General features: G+C 44.4%; 1 protein-coding gene across 1 annotated transcript; it reads right to left on the minus strand.

Annotated features, from left to right (window-relative positions):
* Nucleotides 1-3,685: 3,685 nt before the first annotated feature.
* On the minus strand, nucleotides 3,686-14,030 carry tbc1d24 (TBC1 domain family, member 24). Its single transcript, XM_067244958.1, has 7 exons — nucleotides 13,983-14,030; nucleotides 11,214-12,333; nucleotides 9,897-10,055; nucleotides 8,936-8,999; nucleotides 7,428-7,523; nucleotides 5,930-6,206; nucleotides 3,686-5,049 (listed from the first exon to the last, which is right to left on the minus strand). Exons 2-7 carry the CDS (start codon nucleotides 12,194-12,196, stop codon nucleotides 4,895-4,897), a joined length of 1,734 nt encoding a protein of 577 aa, XP_067101059.1. The 5' UTR covers nucleotides 12,197-12,333; nucleotides 13,983-14,030; the 3' UTR covers nucleotides 3,686-4,894.
* Nucleotides 14,031-17,347: the final 3,317 nt, after the last annotated feature.

Raw genomic sequence — 17,347 nt, forward strand, 5'->3', positions numbered from 1 at the left:
CAGCACAAAATGGCGAAGCGGAAAATATCACCTGACTAGCCATATGGATAAAACCCATCCTCGACCGTGTGTAGGGGGGCAGGGCCTCAAGTAACTAAATAAACGATTTACTGCGGCACATATAAACAGAAAGCAAATAAAAAATAGAAAATTGTATTTATGTTGAATACGATACGGATAAAAAAAAATGGTATATCGTAGGCTCCCTTCTTTTATTTTTTGAAGGTCATCCCCTATCACAGTGTATTTGGTGTGCTCCGCTGCAGGCTTCCTTTTGATATCTATGCATTCTTCTTCCTTTAGAATAAGGATGAAATAATGGCAAGAGGAGAAGGGTGTGGATCACCTATCTCTATCTCTGAAAATAAGGAAAGACTATTGGTAAAGATAAAGATGTTCACAATTGCATCGTTAATTTCATTAGCATCCTTTTTTGAGTGTTTCATTATTATAATTCAAAATTATTAATTTGCATTTGGATTTATGTGAATGCAATGTATATAGCTCTAAATATATATATATATACACAACATTTTCAGATTTCAGAATTTCTTGAAATTAATTTAAATTAATTTCTGCACCATTTTACACCTGGGCACTACCATGCAGTTGAGGGTAGTTAACAATAAGCTGTGATGTGGAATGTTAGTGTGAGAGATTGGGAGGTTTTGTAGTGGCAGTGGGGGAGGGAGATGAGAATCCCCACTGCATGGCTCCCAGCTAAGAGCCATAGAGCAAGAGGGAGCAAGCATGGGAGTGACGATTGCGTGAGTCAGAGAGATTGTGCAGTCCCTTTTCCTCTTCCTCCCCCTCCTCCTCCCTTCATCCATCCATCCGCCCCCACAGCATCTCCCTATAGCCAGGCAGGCAGTCAGAACCGGAAAGCACCCCTCCCCCCACCCCTCCACAGTAAAGCCCCATCACCCGTGATGTCATTTCCACACCAGCATCACAGGCCGCTGCCTATACCTTCTCAAGGACCAGTACCTGCCAATGAAATAAATCTAGCGCATAATAGACATATCGCATAGCAGAAACACAGTATGTCGTTATGAAACAGGGAGGATGTAGCAAGGGCACATAGGAACCAGTTGAATGAGGATGATTTGAACTTTAATTTTCACCCTTTTCATCCTTGTGACTAATCTGTTATTGATTCGAGAGTCTCGTGATGTCTGAGCTTTCTGTGGAGGGAGGTTCCCCTCTAAACTATGGCTGGTTGGTTATAACAGTTTAGCTGCAGTCCTGTACAGTACATGCTCGGCACGATCATCAGCCAAGACACATCCTCCCATGACAAACACTCATTCGATGACCTAAGGAAGGGAGTCAGGTGGCTGAGCGGTTAGAGAATCGGGCTAGTAATCCGAAGGTTGCCAGTTTGATTCCCGGCCGTTTCAACTGACGTTGTGTCTTTGGGCAAGGCACTTCACCCCACTTGCCTCAGGGGGAATGTCCCTGTACTTACTGTAAGTCGCTCTGGATAAGAGCGTCTGCTAAATGACTAAATGTAAATGTAAGGAAGAAGTCAGGCAAGTGCATTTACCATACAACAGAAACCTGTCTGGGGAGATTACATGTCCTTGTGTGGCACAGAGAAGCTCTTGTAAGGTAAACTAGCGACACACTACTTCCCCACAGTCAAATGGAATGTAGTTCATTCCCTGTCTGTGTCAATGACAAGTGTCCTTCAAGGGGAAATTGTATGAACAATCCTCACAATGGAATGAATAGAAGCAGCTTGTTCTTGTTTTGTCAGATTCAAATATCCCCAATTACAAACATATACCATGTCATTTAAAATCCTATTGTACACTTCAATTGTTCAGCTTGTAATAAATATGTAGAGGCCTACTTGACACTGTGCACACTGGGCTCTTTTTTGAAAGGTTTCTGGTTTGTCAAGGATCTGTAGGTAGAGGAAACAAACGAGTTAAACTTCTCATGGTTGTCGTTGGTTCTACTGGGCAAAGGAATTCATTTTAAGACTAACACCAAGCAAAAGGTTCCTCCTGTTCAAATGATATGTTTAATCCTGCAAGCAGTGTACAAGAGCATTTTTTGCAAGGGGATATTTGATTTACACATGTATACCTAATAATTGGACACAAAAAACTTTTTTGATATTCAAGGATATTTACATTAAACACCAAAAAGCTCAAGCCATATTTGTGATGCACTCATAAAAAGTGGAACCCCACCTTGATATATATACCATTTAAATTGTGGCAAAACAGGGGCAGACCCCCCCCCCCCCCACACACACACCCCAGGACATGTTAATCCTACAGCCTCGTCTGGACCTAGGGAGGGGGGCAGGGCAATGAGATAGCCTGCAGTATAGGGTTAAACACATAAGCATCTTAGTGGTTAAGGCTGGAAATTGTGTTTTTTTCAGGGGCTGCACCCAACCAGCATCCGAAGGATGGGCTATTTATAGTTGTGCATGTGCGATTAGCAGGGTGAGAATCCTGAATGAACAACACGGAGCAAAAGAAGCCTGGTAAACAGAGCCAAGTCCATGTCACTTACAGAAGGAATTATTCTGTACCACTTAACTGCCTGATCGCCCGTCTATGTCTTTGAGCTAATAAATGAATTGTCATTAATAAATGGGACTACGATCTCATTGATTGAATGTGTTGAAATAAAATGCTTTCAGAGTAAGAGGTTTTGTTGGCAGGTCATCTATCAAAAAGGAAAGGCTGAGAATATATGTTGTTTTCCCGTATAACCTTAGACAGTCCCTACTTCCTTATTTAGAGGCGCTGACTCTTCAAAATGTTCAAGAGGCAGCCATCTTACTCACTTCTAACAAACATATTTTTTCCAGTCATGTAGAACAGTCATGCTTGCCCACTGAGTGGTAAAAACAAAAAATAAATACGGTAGCCTACTGTCTTGTGACTCATTACCAAGACTATATTAAAGAAATTCACACTGCATAATCAATAAAAGTGTTTTGTACCATATCAATATATGACATTGCATTGATACCCTAAAATGAATATATAGATGTAGCTTAGATAATACTCATGTCCTGTTAAGCAAGCCAGAACCTGTGGTATATGCATAATGAGAAATACTGAATTTGATGCTACGAGAGTTGCCGAAGCAGTTATCTACAATGTACTAAAACATATGCTTGAATCATATAATTGTAACCTATCCAGATTAGACTTTCAATATGACACCCCCTAAACTGTATGCACAGGGAAATCCAACTGCTGGCTTCAAGTATTATAAATAGAGTTTGTTTGTATGCATTTGCAGATTTCCTCTGAAGGTTCTGTGGCAGTAAGTAAATAGAAACACCATACTGCTGTTGTGTACAATGTCAAATCAATTCAGTGGTATTATGAGACTAGCTGTCAAAAGTCAAATAAATCCAACATAAAAATGTGGGTTTATGCAAAGAAATTAGAATAAATCTTCTGACCATGAGTGCTGGGGGCAGGTGCTATACTGAGACAGGGTCAACTGATCGTGAAAGGCATCTGACAAAGCTGTGTGACAGGGCCCACAGAAATGCAGGCATCCCTCTGCATGGCTCAACAATTGGGGGACAAAGACAGATGGAAAAAGAAAGGGAGATAAGTTGCAAGGCAGAAAAGGAGAGATGCCGTGAAAGAGAAAAGGATAGTACAATTATTTCAACAAGAAACTGAATAACCAGGCAAAGACATGAGTCAAGTCTCTTGGTGTATAACTGTACTTTCACATTGATGATACAACTGTAGATTCACAACCAACACTTCACTAGAGAAGTCATTTGACTTCCACCACATATATTCAATGATATAATCAAAGGTGTCTTCAAGACAGTCCATATTCAGGACTTATGATATTGTTTGAAAGCTCAAGGGACGGATAAACAGAGAAATACTGCATTACTTTACACAAATTCACCACTGACAGTCAACTGAAACCATTGACAACATTTGTTCTTCAGCTCACCTGATAACACCCATCCAAGCAATTAAAAATATATATAAATAAAAGAACAATGTGCACATATTGGACGCTTATTTTTCAATTGTACCACTCTAAAACAGAACGTTAAGTTGGTGAGAAAGCAGGGGACATTACATATCAAACATTTTACATTGACAACACATGAATCTTCTAACAGCACCACATGTATCTGATATTAAGCACACATATGAACCAGATATGCATGAGAGAAAAAGCACAAACTGGTCTATGACAAAGATAAAGATTTTGCACAATCTGGCACAACTTGTCTTGACTGCATTCAGATACTAGTTTCATTCAAAAAAACACTCATCTTCTCCAGAGACACTTCACATACAACAGTTTATGGACACGAGTGGGAAAGTTGCACAATATTTTTTTTATAAATAAAAGGAAACTGCTATTTAAGGATTTGGCAGTTGGAGTTTAACAACATTGCACAGATGACGGGTGAAGGAAAATGTACGCCTGTATCGTCTAGTTCAGCGCTAGTGCATTTAACGCAAGAATAACAGGAGAGATTTCTGGGTAGGAACAAAAGCATGCACAAACCGGAGCGCCTCAGGACAGCTAAAATGGGTGTCAGCCAAGCATTTGTTCTTGTTGAGACTTGAGATCTTTAGCAAATTGTTTTTGATATACCCAAACCCCTCAAAAAGGTCAACAAAAATATAATAATGCAGCATAGTTAAAAATCAGTGCAAAAAATAAGTCTGCTGACTGATATTGTTGCGATAATGATACTATTTTTGCATCAATAAATAAAAAAATAATGAACATTTAAGTATATAGACTCATTGAAATGGTTTGATCATAATATTCAAGGTTACTTCCTCAAACCAAACACCTGCAAGGACGGATCAGCATCTGCTTTTGAATGTCTGCCGGAGGGCATCCATCTGAAGGTGTGTGTGTCCCGTTAAGAGGCCATGGAGTCCTGAAAGCCCCACACCTCCAGCAGGGCGACCTGGAAGCTCTCTGCACACAGTGGTGGGTTGTCGAAAGTGGTGCATCGGCCCGTTCGTCCGTGGTTCAGCTCAGAGTCGATGTAGAGGGCATTACCGTCGCCTCCCCCTGGTGAGATGGAGGAACAGCAGGTCGGGAATTAGAGGTGATCTGAGTGAGATGTAACAAAAGAAGCTCTGTGCCCTACACATATATATGAAGAGTGAGACACAATGAATCAATACCCATGAGCCTTTGCGTATTTGACAGAAGTAAAGCCCTCATGGACACTGACGCGAGACCAGCTTCGACTAACTGAACACATTACGGTAGATGGCAAGTTGAAATTAGCTGAAGTTGGAGCATAAACCTACATTACAGGATGGAAGCACTACAAAAAGCATGGTGGGATGGTTATTGGCCTTGCTTCCCACCTCCTCCCACCACCTCTTCCTCCTCCCACCACCTCTTCCTCCTCCCACCACCTCCTCCTCCTCCTCCCACCTCCTCCTCCTCCTCCTCCCACCTCCTCCTCCTCCCACCACCACCTCCTCCTCCTCCTCCCACCACCTCCTCCTCCTCCTCCCACCACCTCCTCCTCCTCCCACCACCCTCCTCCTCCTCCTCCTCCTCCCACCACCACCCTCCTCCTCCTCCTCCTCCCACCACCACCCTCCTCCTCCTCCCACCACCTCCTCCTCCTCCTCCTCCTCCCACCACCACCACCTCCTCCTCCCACCTCCTCCTCCGCCCACCACTTCCTCCTCCTCCCACCTCCTCCTCCTCCTCCCACCACCACCACCACCACCTCCTCCTCCCACCACCACCACCACCACCTCCTCCTCCTCCCACCACCTCCTCCCACCACCTCCTCCTCCTCCTCCTCCCACCACCTCCTCCTCCCACCACCTCCTCCTCCCACCACCTCCTCCTCCCACCACCTCCTCCTCCTCCTCCTCCCACCACCTCCTCCTCCCACCACCTCCTCCTCCCACCACCTCCCACTCACCCACGATGATGGAGTCAAAGTTGCCGGCCATGAACATCGAGGTGTTCCTGGAGTTGAGGTTGAAGTGGCGGGCGGAGAGGAAGGGCGACAGGCGCTCCGAGGGGTCTGCGGCCTGTCTCTCCACGGGGAGGGAGTTGCCTTCAGAGTTGTGTCCCTGGGAGGAAGCCTCGTCCTGGGGCTGTTCCGGGTCCTCGCCTGGGGCCGGGGGCTTTATGGAAGAGGCTAGCTCGGGATGGCGAATCACAACCCACTCATACCTCTCCATCTCTGGCTTCAGCTGCAGCAGAAACCAACACATAGCCCTTGGATGAGGTATATTTGTTTTCTGTACAATTCAGGGCTGTTCTGTACACCTTTTATTTGACCCAGCTTCCTCTGAGTCATAGTAATGGAGGAACACACCACACACACACACAAGAACGTGGCTGATAGCCTAAACTTAGCATCTTAACCCTTGTGTTATCTTCGGGTCATTCTGACCCATCAGTCATTGTGACCCACGGTCGTATTGCGACAGATTTACCGCATACAAAGACAAAGTGAAGCATTTTCTTTTAACAGCTAGGCTGTCTCAGACCCCTCACATTGCAAAGGTTAAAAGAACATTATTTTAATTTGTTTTTGTATTGGGTAAAATTGGGTAAACACAACGATGGTTCGTTATGAACCTTTGGATCATGTGACCCGAAGGCAGCACGAGGGTTAAACTGTCTCCTCCATCGATGCCGAGTGTCTCTCCATGCATGTCTGATAGACACCAGCCTGTGTCATGCTTCTCCATATGTTTGAGGTGTCAGATGAGGACCTCACCAGATACCAATGTACAAGGAAGCTCAGGTTACGGGAGTTTCCGAGTGAGTGTGCGTGTGTGTGTAAGCGGTGGTGTTTGCTGGCCAACCAAAAGAGCACACAGCTGCGCATACACACAGCGCCAGTTAAATCATTTATGCATGAGGCATTCGAAACTAGGCTATTTGTAGCGCAGGTACAATACCTAACAATCTTTCAGTAATAACGCTTCTATATTTTTCAAAAAACATTACCGGCATCTGTTGAAAGTAGCTGTAAGAGTATTTAAGAAGGTGTGAGAATGAAGGCTTCCTGAATTTGAAGCTGACTGACTTATCCCTGGGGAAAAGAGATGGCAGCCAGTCTGCTGATAAGGAGGCCAATTATTCTGACATGGTGGTAGGGAAAGAAGTTTGTATATGGCGCCACCTGTTGGGCATTTTCTGTTACTGTCTCGAAACCACACCTACCTTCAGAATATCTGGGAACAGTTTCTGAGATAAATATTACATCTTCGAAAACTGCATCTGGGTCCTAGATTAGGCTGAACCTGTGTGTGTGTGCACACAACAGCGCCATAGAGGACTATCTCCAAGCCTCAGAATAGTACCGAAATGAAAACCAGTATTTTATTACAGTTGGTACGACTTACCCACAAGGAGAAAACACGGTATTTGATCATTATTTTACTCTCTCCCAGATAACTTACCCTAAAGACGAAGCATTCCCCTGTCCCAAAGAAGCTTAGTTTGTTTCCTCCTCTCTTGCGCTCCTCCCAGTCAGTAGAAAGGAAAGCTCCACACACCTACACAACACAACAAAGGAGGTCAGGTACACAGATCGAAGTCATGGTCACACAGGGGATCCAGATAGCTTGTATGAGAAAAGTTGGATTGCACAGCAAGATAGGCCATACAAGATACCATAATGAATGATTAGGATTTTACAAGATTACATTTTACACTGTGGAACTGAGGAAATAAATATAAGAGGGATCTAAAAATCTTTTGAAAAATAAAAAGTAAAAAAAATATATATATATATATTTTCGAAAAAAAAGTTTTGAAAACGTCCTCTCATTTTACTGTGTGTGAGAAACCTTTTTTTGGAAAATATTTATTCAAACTTTTCGGAACCAATTTTTTTTTTTTTTTTTTATGTTTCGAAAGGTTTAAAAAAAAATATTTTCAATTATTTTTTGGGAGAGGTTGAAAGAAACATTTCTCAAAAAACGTTTCTAAACAAAAGTTTGCATCATTGATGAGTAGTTCATCAGGACTCTACTATCTCTACTGTCTTTTTAAACATGAGTATCTGTACTTCTACTTGAGTGAAGGATGTGTGTACTTTTGCCATCTCTGCCAATCAATGCTGGTTGACCTCTGACCCTGCAGCCGAGAGTAGGAGTGTTCCAAACTACTGTCAATCCTGACAGATTAACACTACACACTACAGCTCAACACCACTGTAATTACAAACAGCATTTTAATAAATGATAAAATAGTATTATTTATGAAAGAGTTCTCATGTATTTCAGCTAGGCTGGGACACATCACAGGTTTGACTATTTTAATGACAGTAAAGGTTAATTATATCCTTATTAAAACTGGAACAGGGTTAGCAACGGAATGGTAAATCCCTTTCTCTGAATGGTTCTAAATAAAGATGGGGAGTCAGATGGCTGAGCGGTTAGGAATCGGGCTAGTAATCAGAAGGTTGCCAGATCGATTCCCGGCCGTGCAAAAATTACGTTGTGTCCTTGGGCAAGGCACTTCACCCTACTTGCCTCGGGGGGAATGTCCCTGTACTTACTGTAAGTCGCTCTGGATAAGAGCGTCTGCTAAATGACTAAATGTAAATGTAAAGATCAGACCAGGGAGGTCTGAGCCTAAGAGAGTTCACAAGGTACCCTCCAATGTACAGGTACGGTCTATGACGCAGGCCTACATCCAGCACATTACACATTGCCTGAATATGTAGTAACATGAAAGATGTAGAATTAAAAGTAAAAGATATCAGTGTATAGTGTTTGGCATGTGCTCCACCTGCCTACCCAGCTCATAATTATGTCTCCTTGATTGTGATGTCATCCTCTGTCTGTGTCAGGTGATGTAGGGTGTGGGTGTCAGGTGAGGGGCTTACACACACACACACACACCTTGTAATGTTCTCTTACAACACCCTTAAAGTGTGTGTGTGTGTGTGTGTGGTCCTTACATCATGGTCAGTGGTCCTGATGAGCATCAGAGTGGGTTCATAACCTTCGCAGTGAGAGTAGAACCTAGAGGAATAAGACAGGTTAGGATAACTGGTTGTACTGTAACTGTGTAGGTCAACAGCCCACTTTTTCAGATTTTTTTAACTAAATCCCATTGAACTCTGTGACCTATTAGTGGTGAAATACAAACGAGCAGTTAGCAAAGATGAACCACTGTTGTCGATTTTCAACTTCTGACCTTCTGTACTTTGGCTGGCTTCACCTAGTGATCTCATCAGCCAAGTCTATGAGGTGAACATTAACCAAAACTTCTGGGATCTAATCTTGCCCGGTTAGCCAACCGCCCCATCTTAGAAAGACGGCAGTGTACCGTGAGATAAAACTGATAGGAACAGCTGTGAATCAGCTAATTGTTGACTCCGACATTCATGAATGTTGGCTTGCTGAAAAGAAACGATAATCAGCAGTCCTGCAGAACTCTACACACAAAAGGGTCAAATGTCAAATGTAAAGGTCGTTAGCTTATCTTCTTCTTGTGAGCCTAATGGGAGGAGGTAAGTTCAGAGAGTGAGTGTAGAAAGGTTGGATCAGAACAGCACCTTGGATCAAGTGGCCCTAGAAAACCCTGCCCTCTAGTACAGCATGCGTAGTGATTTCCTATCTTCTTTGACCCAGGCATGAAGGTACAATGTGGCGTTTCCTGTTCTAGTACCTTCGACTATCAAGATAAGTGTGTATCAAATCAAAATGTATTTGTAAGCCCTTTTTACACGCAAGCATGTCACAGAGGGCTTCACATACGCCCATAGAACTCCCCCTCAACCAACCTAAACCCTCAAGGATGTCGTCATGTGTTGTGTATGTTGTCATAACTAAAAGAAAGCGACTAAGTGGGTATAAAGTGCAGACTAAGAGGCTGTTCCGGAAGTTTCTACTGAACCGAGGGAAACCGGGAGGTACCTGTTGAGGCTGCAGCCGTGGTTGGAGGTGGTGAACAGGAGCTGCGGCTGGCACAGCGCGAAGCGCTCAGGGATCCACGACCAGATGTCATGCATCTCCTTGGTGCTGACAATCTCCGAGGAGAAGGTGTCTGGGTTCAGCGCCAGCTGTACGTTCCGTCTGTAGCCGTGGCAACCGTGCGACGAAGTTGAGAGGAGGAGAGGTTGGGGGGGGTGGGTGGTTGACAACTTGGTTAGTGATGCACACATACACTTACATTCCTCAAATAAGTATTTGTAGATCCACTATTTAGGGAAATTGGAGGGCTAATTAACTGTCCCGGCAATGCTACTTAAGAACACAGAGGGCAGTTCAGGGCAAAAAGGGAAGGACGACTCCAGTACAAATACTTGCAAACAAGGCTTAGTCTAAGTTCTAGATAATTCTGTCCAACGGTAATATCCTCTCTCACTTACCAGAGAGCTGCTAGAGAATGCAGAAAAAGTGAACGGTGATTGACACCTACCTCCTAAAGGAACAGGATAGGGAGCATGAGTACAGACACAGGCAGGTTGGAGACACAATATGGGGAAAGAAAAGAAAAAAAGACAATGTAAAAAATAATAGTTACAACAAATAAAGAGGAAAAAACTGAGACAGACAACATGAAGAGGACAGCTTTAGATAGATGAGAACAGGCCTACAGATGACGGAACAAACATGCTACAATTAAAGAAAAAGATTAAACACAAAAACGAAGGCTTCCTAACACAGGACTTGTTGTACTCGCTTCCTCAAAAGTAAACAATTTAATGAAGCGGCTACATTGGTCGTGCACATTTTTGGCAGTGCATGCCACTCGTTTTTAGCATACCATCTTGGTTCACTTTATAGCCTTTGAACCATGTCACATGATAGGTATGCCACTAGTAAAAACAGAAACACTCTAAATGAGCTCAGTTTATTTGAACTGTCGACAATGACTGACCTGACCTAACCAGAATGGCTGAAGGTGGGTTCAGACTAGCCAAATTATTAATCTTAGTTTCTATTCCAATTAACCTAAACCCATAGATTCTTTCTGGGTGGCATCCAAATAGTCTATTGTCTTTTCCCTTTATTGTTTAATCTATCCACCACTGTCCATACCTGGCAACTCACATACACACTATTGCGTGATTACTGCAATTATGCATTCTTTCCTAATTTTGGACTACTCAAATCTGCCCGATGCAACCAAGCACTTCAACCTCACTGTGTGTACAAAGGAAAGCATCGGGATGACACAAATCATATCCATAAAACCACAGAACTGCAGGAGACATTGGCCCATCTGACCTCTTCTGTTTGACGGTGATGCCCTTCTGCTGCAGGGACTTCTCGTTGGTCAGCTGCAGCAGGGTGATCTCCTTGCGGCTGAATAGGCGGATAGAGAAGGCCTTTTCCAGGAGCTTGTCGGGGGTCACCACGGAGCCGATCCCCTTGACGAAAGTCTGGATGTCGTCCCGGACCCCCGCAGAGTCCTGCGCCTGGCCCCCGGCTAGCTGGGCCCCGGCCTTCTGCTTACGGTAGAACTTGAGCAGGGCCAGGGCCACTCTGTACAGAACCTTGTAGCCCTCCACCAGGAACACATCCAGGACTCTCGCCACGTGGGCGAAGGGCAGGTCCCCCAGAATCCAGCGCTGCCAGTCAGAGTAGACCTCTAGAACGTCCTGGGCGGTCACGACGATTAGCTTGTGGGCCGCCGGGCAGTACTTGTTGGCGAGGTCGCCGAAGGTCATGCAGCTGGACTCGTAGGCCAGGAAAGTCTGGTCCATTAAGCGGCGGCCAGGCTCGTTGCAGGCCAGGAGTCGGCTGATGTGCTCGAAACACTGGGCCTCGTCGGCACTGAAATGCAGCAGGAGTGCCGTCATGGCGGGCAGGGCGGGGCAGTGGGAGATGTCTGGGAACTGGCCGGCGAGACAGGAAATGATCCGATGCACGGATGCCACTGCTTCCGTCTTGAGGGAGTAGTGCGGCACCAGGTTGCCATCCACAAACTCCGGCAGCGGGATGGTGGAGGAGGGTTTCTTGGAGAGAGCGTCGCCCATCAGGTCACGGTACACCTCGGCGTCCGGGGTGACGGTGCGACAGGGGATGGCCTTGATGAGCTGCTGGTAGACCTGGGCACGGAGGTTGTGGTTCTTGGCCCAGTGGCCCGATCTGGCCATCTGCTTGAACACCTTCAGGTCCTTGCAGTCTACATTGGAGGGACCGCTGGGGGTGGCCAGGTCACCCATCTGGTTCCAGTCCACAAAGCTGCCATAGTCATTCTCGGTCATGGTGGAAGCTTCTAGATGGGGGGCCCTGGATGCTGTGGTGGATAGAGCAGGGGTCTGGTCCAGGGCAGAACTAAGCCTTCTGTCCTCTTCACAAGAAAAGACTTACTGGTGTAGTACTCAACCACCCATGCTGTTCCCTATGTGAGGGGCGGAGAGAAGGAGGGGTGGGCGAGCGAGGGAGTGGGAATGAGAGTGAGGGGGGAGAGGGAGGAGAGAGAAAGACAATGTGTTAGAAACTTGTCCATTTCCAGTCAGTAGGCTAATACATTTGTCCATGTTTGTTTGGCAGCAGTCAGGCTATGCATGCAAAGAGCACTTAGATGGCTGCCGTCAAAAAACCTAAAGCCAATTACCCTAATTAGATTTTTGCTGCTGTAATCATCTTCTGACAGGAAGGGGCGAGCATTTCACTCGCCACATTCTTCCATTAAAATGGTGAAGGGAGAAGTCAAGTGGACTTTGATATCAACAAAGGCAAAAAAATGAAGCATCTCATAAAACTGAATGAGGGCTTTTATATGAACAGAGTATTGCCTGGATCATAAGACTCCAATGGGTGTTCTTTTACTTTGGTCTTCAGGAAGATAATAATCAACCACAGGTGGGGTGTTTTCTGCAAACCACATGACAATGCAAAACAATAAAACAAAACACATGCCACAAGGAAAATATGACTAAGAACATGGATTAACACCATCTGTCAAACTGTTATAATAATTTCAATATAGGTCAGGGTTTGAGCTCTTTGGTGCTGCTGCTTAATTTAAACGCAGACGCGGGCCTAGAAATGCAGCTGTTCCCGAGAACAACGGGATGGGTGAGCGGTTAGGGAATCGGGATAGTAATCAGAAGGTTGCCGGTTCGATTTCGGCTGTGCTAAATGACTAAGTGTAAATGTAATATGTGGCACAATACGGGATTGTGGACTGCAAAATGTACACGATGGGAGATTATCATTTCAATTGCATCAAAAGCACATGTCAAAAGCAACAACAACAAAAATCCTGCCCTGATAAGATGTGAGACAGATATTAAATGTGACTTTGACCGTGCTCTGCTTTCAGTGGGCTAGCAATATCATCTGTACAGTAACCTAGTTGCCGCACAGCGTAGACAAGCTGTGCGTCGAGCTAGCCTAACACTACTTCATCATGTCTCTTGTCATTTTGATGATCTAATCTACCTACACCTGTGTATTCATCATGGCCAGCCAGGCTAAACTGTTATAACTACCTGGCAGGGCGTCTGCTTAACAACGACATCAACTAAATACAGCTAATGTCTGATTGTGCCAAGTTAGATGGACAGAATGCTAGTCAGCCACCACCGGTAAGTCACTAAGGTGACACAAACTAGCTAGCAGTTCAGCTAACACGTTAGCTAGCTAAACACTGACAGTCTCGAGCCAAGCGAACCTGCCCCCTTTTCCCATAGAATCCAATGCAAAGAGCGTTGGTTTCCGTGTATGCAGCTCGTGACTCGAGACGAAACATTCAAATAACTAAGGGGGAGACATGTTAAACGGTGCACTTGGACTATGCATGTTTGCCATGCATTTTCTTAGCCAGCTCGCTTTGGATGCACAAGACGTGAGAAATAGCGACTAGTAACATTCCGCACGTACGGAAGAGGCTAGTGCTAGCTAGCTGGCTCAAAACATTAGGTCTTACATACATCTGAATGACAACAATGCATTCAATGTCAGACAATTAAGTACAGCATGGAAATTAAAACACATTAGACAAAATAGAAGAAAAATACATGTCAACGTCTAGTATACACTTACCTGTTCAGAATATGTCTTGAGATGTATTGGCTGCATTCATTTTCATTTCCTCACCTTGCACATGCGCAATCTCCTGTCCTGTCAGTGCGTAGTGCTGGCAAGAAGATCCATCTGGCGGGGAACATGGAAAAGGAGTTAAATGGTATTCTTTATATTCCGTTTCTTCATACTTTGAAGAAACTCCAAAGCCCATGTTACATGTGCCATTGTATTTAGGTTTGGAAAACATAACCATAAAAAAAGAAATCATATATTTTGAGAAAGTTAGGAAAACACCCGTCACCAGTTTAGCTACTTCAGCTTGTCTCTTTTGAGAGTTAAGAGTGGTGGTGAGGGCGGTGGCGGCAACAAAACTACCATCTGATTCAATGGCCTTGTTTTTCATGCCTGAATGCCAAAAGGTCTACAGCACTGTTAAGGACAGGAAGTTACCCTCGATACGCAACAACACTGCTTTGTCCCGCAGTCCAGCACCCGCCCCAAAAACAGCAGTCCAGCGCATGACAGTTATTATAGATAACTCAATTGGGCCATAATTGCCCTCCAATATGTCTCCTGCCAAGTATTCATGTCTTCATTTAATGTACGTGCAGGGCTAACCAATGTCTCCGTGTTTGTAGGCTACCGGGAAAACAAATCATCTTGGTGGTTCAGTGTTGAACTTCGAAAACCTCATAACTTTTTAATCTATAGGGGCATATCGTTACTCAGAAAAGACTGGTGTTGACTCATAACATTTTCAGTTTATAGGCACATTAAGTTATAGTAGACCAAAGCCTATTAATATGAATCTTCACTGTCAAAAAAATTACACTTTATTTTGTATGAGCTTATAGAGAGGGAGAAGAGAGAAAGACAATGTGTTAGAAACTAGCCCATTTACAGTCAGTAGGCTAATACATTTGTCCATGTTTGTTTGGCAGCGGTCAGGCTATGCATGCAAAGAGCACTTAGATGGCTGCCGTCAAACAGCTTCAGCCAATTACCCTAATTAGATTTTTGCTGCTGTAATAATCTTCTGACAGGAAGGGGCGAGCATTTCACTCGCCACATTCTTCGCCAAGTATCCTGCTGAAATGGGTCAGAAGGGTTGGTTGGTCAGAAGGTTGCCGACGCTGGGACGCTGTGCCTGTCCAGGCCTATTGAGACTGAGGTCATACCAGGCCTAAAACAGAAAATATGCTTTTTGGACTGTCTTGACAAGGTCTTGGGCCAGAATGTTGACACATTACACGTGTAAGAAGAAACATGTCTGAGAGGCAATTTTATTTGTCTCTTGTTTCCCTTTCTTTTTTTGGGTGCCTCAACTGAAGCGCCAGTTGAAGTAGTTCATATCAGATGAGGTTGTCTAATCGTGTGTCCTTAACAAAGCCTGTGCCACATCATGTGTACAAGCACAACAAGCACACACCATTTGTACAGTAGGCTACATCAGATTTACACTGGATGCCAGTGCATAACTGCGTGTGCTTGTGTGTGACAGAGAGAGACACACAGAGAGACAGATGGGTTTAAGCCAGTAAGCCTTAAGGTTCAAGCTCCGGAGGTTTACACTCTCATCAAATCCTTCCGGTTCTGCACGCCTCAAACACTGTACCACTACACGCACGCACTTTTCCAGGCATGCGTCATGTGCACACGTACGTGCATGATGCTTGCACACATACACGTAGACATTCAGCATACCTTCATTCACACGTTTATCTACTTCCATTTACATTTACATTTAGTCATTTAGCAGACGCTCTTATCCAGAGCGACTTACAGTAAGTACAGGGACATACCCCAGAGGCAAGTAGGGTGAAGCGCCTTGCCCAAGGACACAACGTCAGTTGGCATGACCGGGAATCGAACTGGCAACCTTCGGATTACTAGCCCGATTCCCTCAGCTCAGCCACCTGACTCCCTTACTTGTGAATAAGTATTCGCAACTGAAAATATGTTATTTCTAACCTCTTCCTGTAATGCGTCATTCATGCTCTCTTGAGAATTTAGAATTGCGTTCAATTAATCTCGACAATAGAGCCGGATTTCATTCTAAACCTTTGGGCTTTCCCTCGTTCCAATATTGAGCCGGCAAAGACTGGCACCAATACCAAGAGCCAACAGTAAGAATCAACACTTGTGTGAGGTTGCCCTCTACCGGATTAACATTGTACTACTATTTATTTTCTTTAACATTTTTTGTCATTTAGCAGACGCTCTTATCCAGAGCGACTTACAGTAAGTACAGGGACATTCCCCCGAGGCAAGTAGGGTGAAGTGCCTTGCCCAAGGACACAGCGTCAGTTGGCATGACCGGCAACCTTCGGATTACTAGCCCGATTCCCTCACCGCTCAGCCACCTGACTCCCTAGGGTTGAAAGCATTTCAACCCTCTTTTCCTCTATATTTATAATATAATTAAAATGCAAAATATAGAATTATGCCTGTCTCAGCCTTTTCTATTATTTACATTTCTATGTATGTCATGTAGGTCTTAAAAAACTGAGGGAAAGTTCTGACGATAAATATTAATAGCCAATAGAATGAGGTTTACACTGTGTATAATTGGATTAACTCTATCCCGACCAATCTTCTGCTCGTTTAGAAAGCAGTCACTGGCCATCACAGTGGTACTCCTCACTTCCGTAGGCCTACGTGTCTACCTTGAAAGAATCCGCGAGAAGGAAGATAACGTACAGAGTAGGAGTGATGTCAGTCTGGTCAGGTAATGCGTTAATGAGTCGCACAGAGGTGTCAAGTGCCGACGCTACCTTTTACTGATACTACCAAACCATGCGTTCTTATTTCTTTGCCTGACCATACAACCCTACAGTGTGGTATACTTACATAGATTTGTGCATATTATTAGGCTATATTTATTCAACCATTCATGCTAAAATTCTACATGTAGCCTATGAGTGTATGGTGTACAGGGAAAGCAGCAAGCAATTTCCGTTTCATAGAAACATTTATAAATATACACTGCCAAGAGAGTGCCTGCTACCCAGTTGTATTTCCATTCACAAAAAAAGGCTTAAATTGGGTGCAGTTGGACTGAAAGAGACTGTGACACCCAATAGCGTGACGCCTATTGTATATGTGAAAAGCCCAAGCTACACTCTGGGTATTGTGTTCTGGAGAGGGGAGTCGGGTTTCCCTGGAAACTGCAGGATGCCTACTCAGAGGCCTGGAGACAGAGAAAGGGAAGGCCAGGGAAGGAGGGAAACAGAAACAAAAACTGAAAGAAAGACCCTCCAATGTTTCTCTCGTCTTTTTCATCTGACTGTTTTGATACAGGAAGCGATGGTTGCTGCCCACTTGTGACTGGGTTCCAAGAAGGTTAGTGTGTGTGTGTGTGTGATGCCTGTGTGTATGTTTTT

The sequence above is a fragment of the Osmerus mordax genome, chromosome 10 (genome assembly GCF_038355195.1).
Source record: "Osmerus mordax isolate fOsmMor3 chromosome 10, fOsmMor3.pri, whole genome shotgun sequence".
Lineage (NCBI taxonomy): Eukaryota > Metazoa > Chordata > Actinopteri > Osmeriformes > Osmeridae > Osmerus > Osmerus mordax.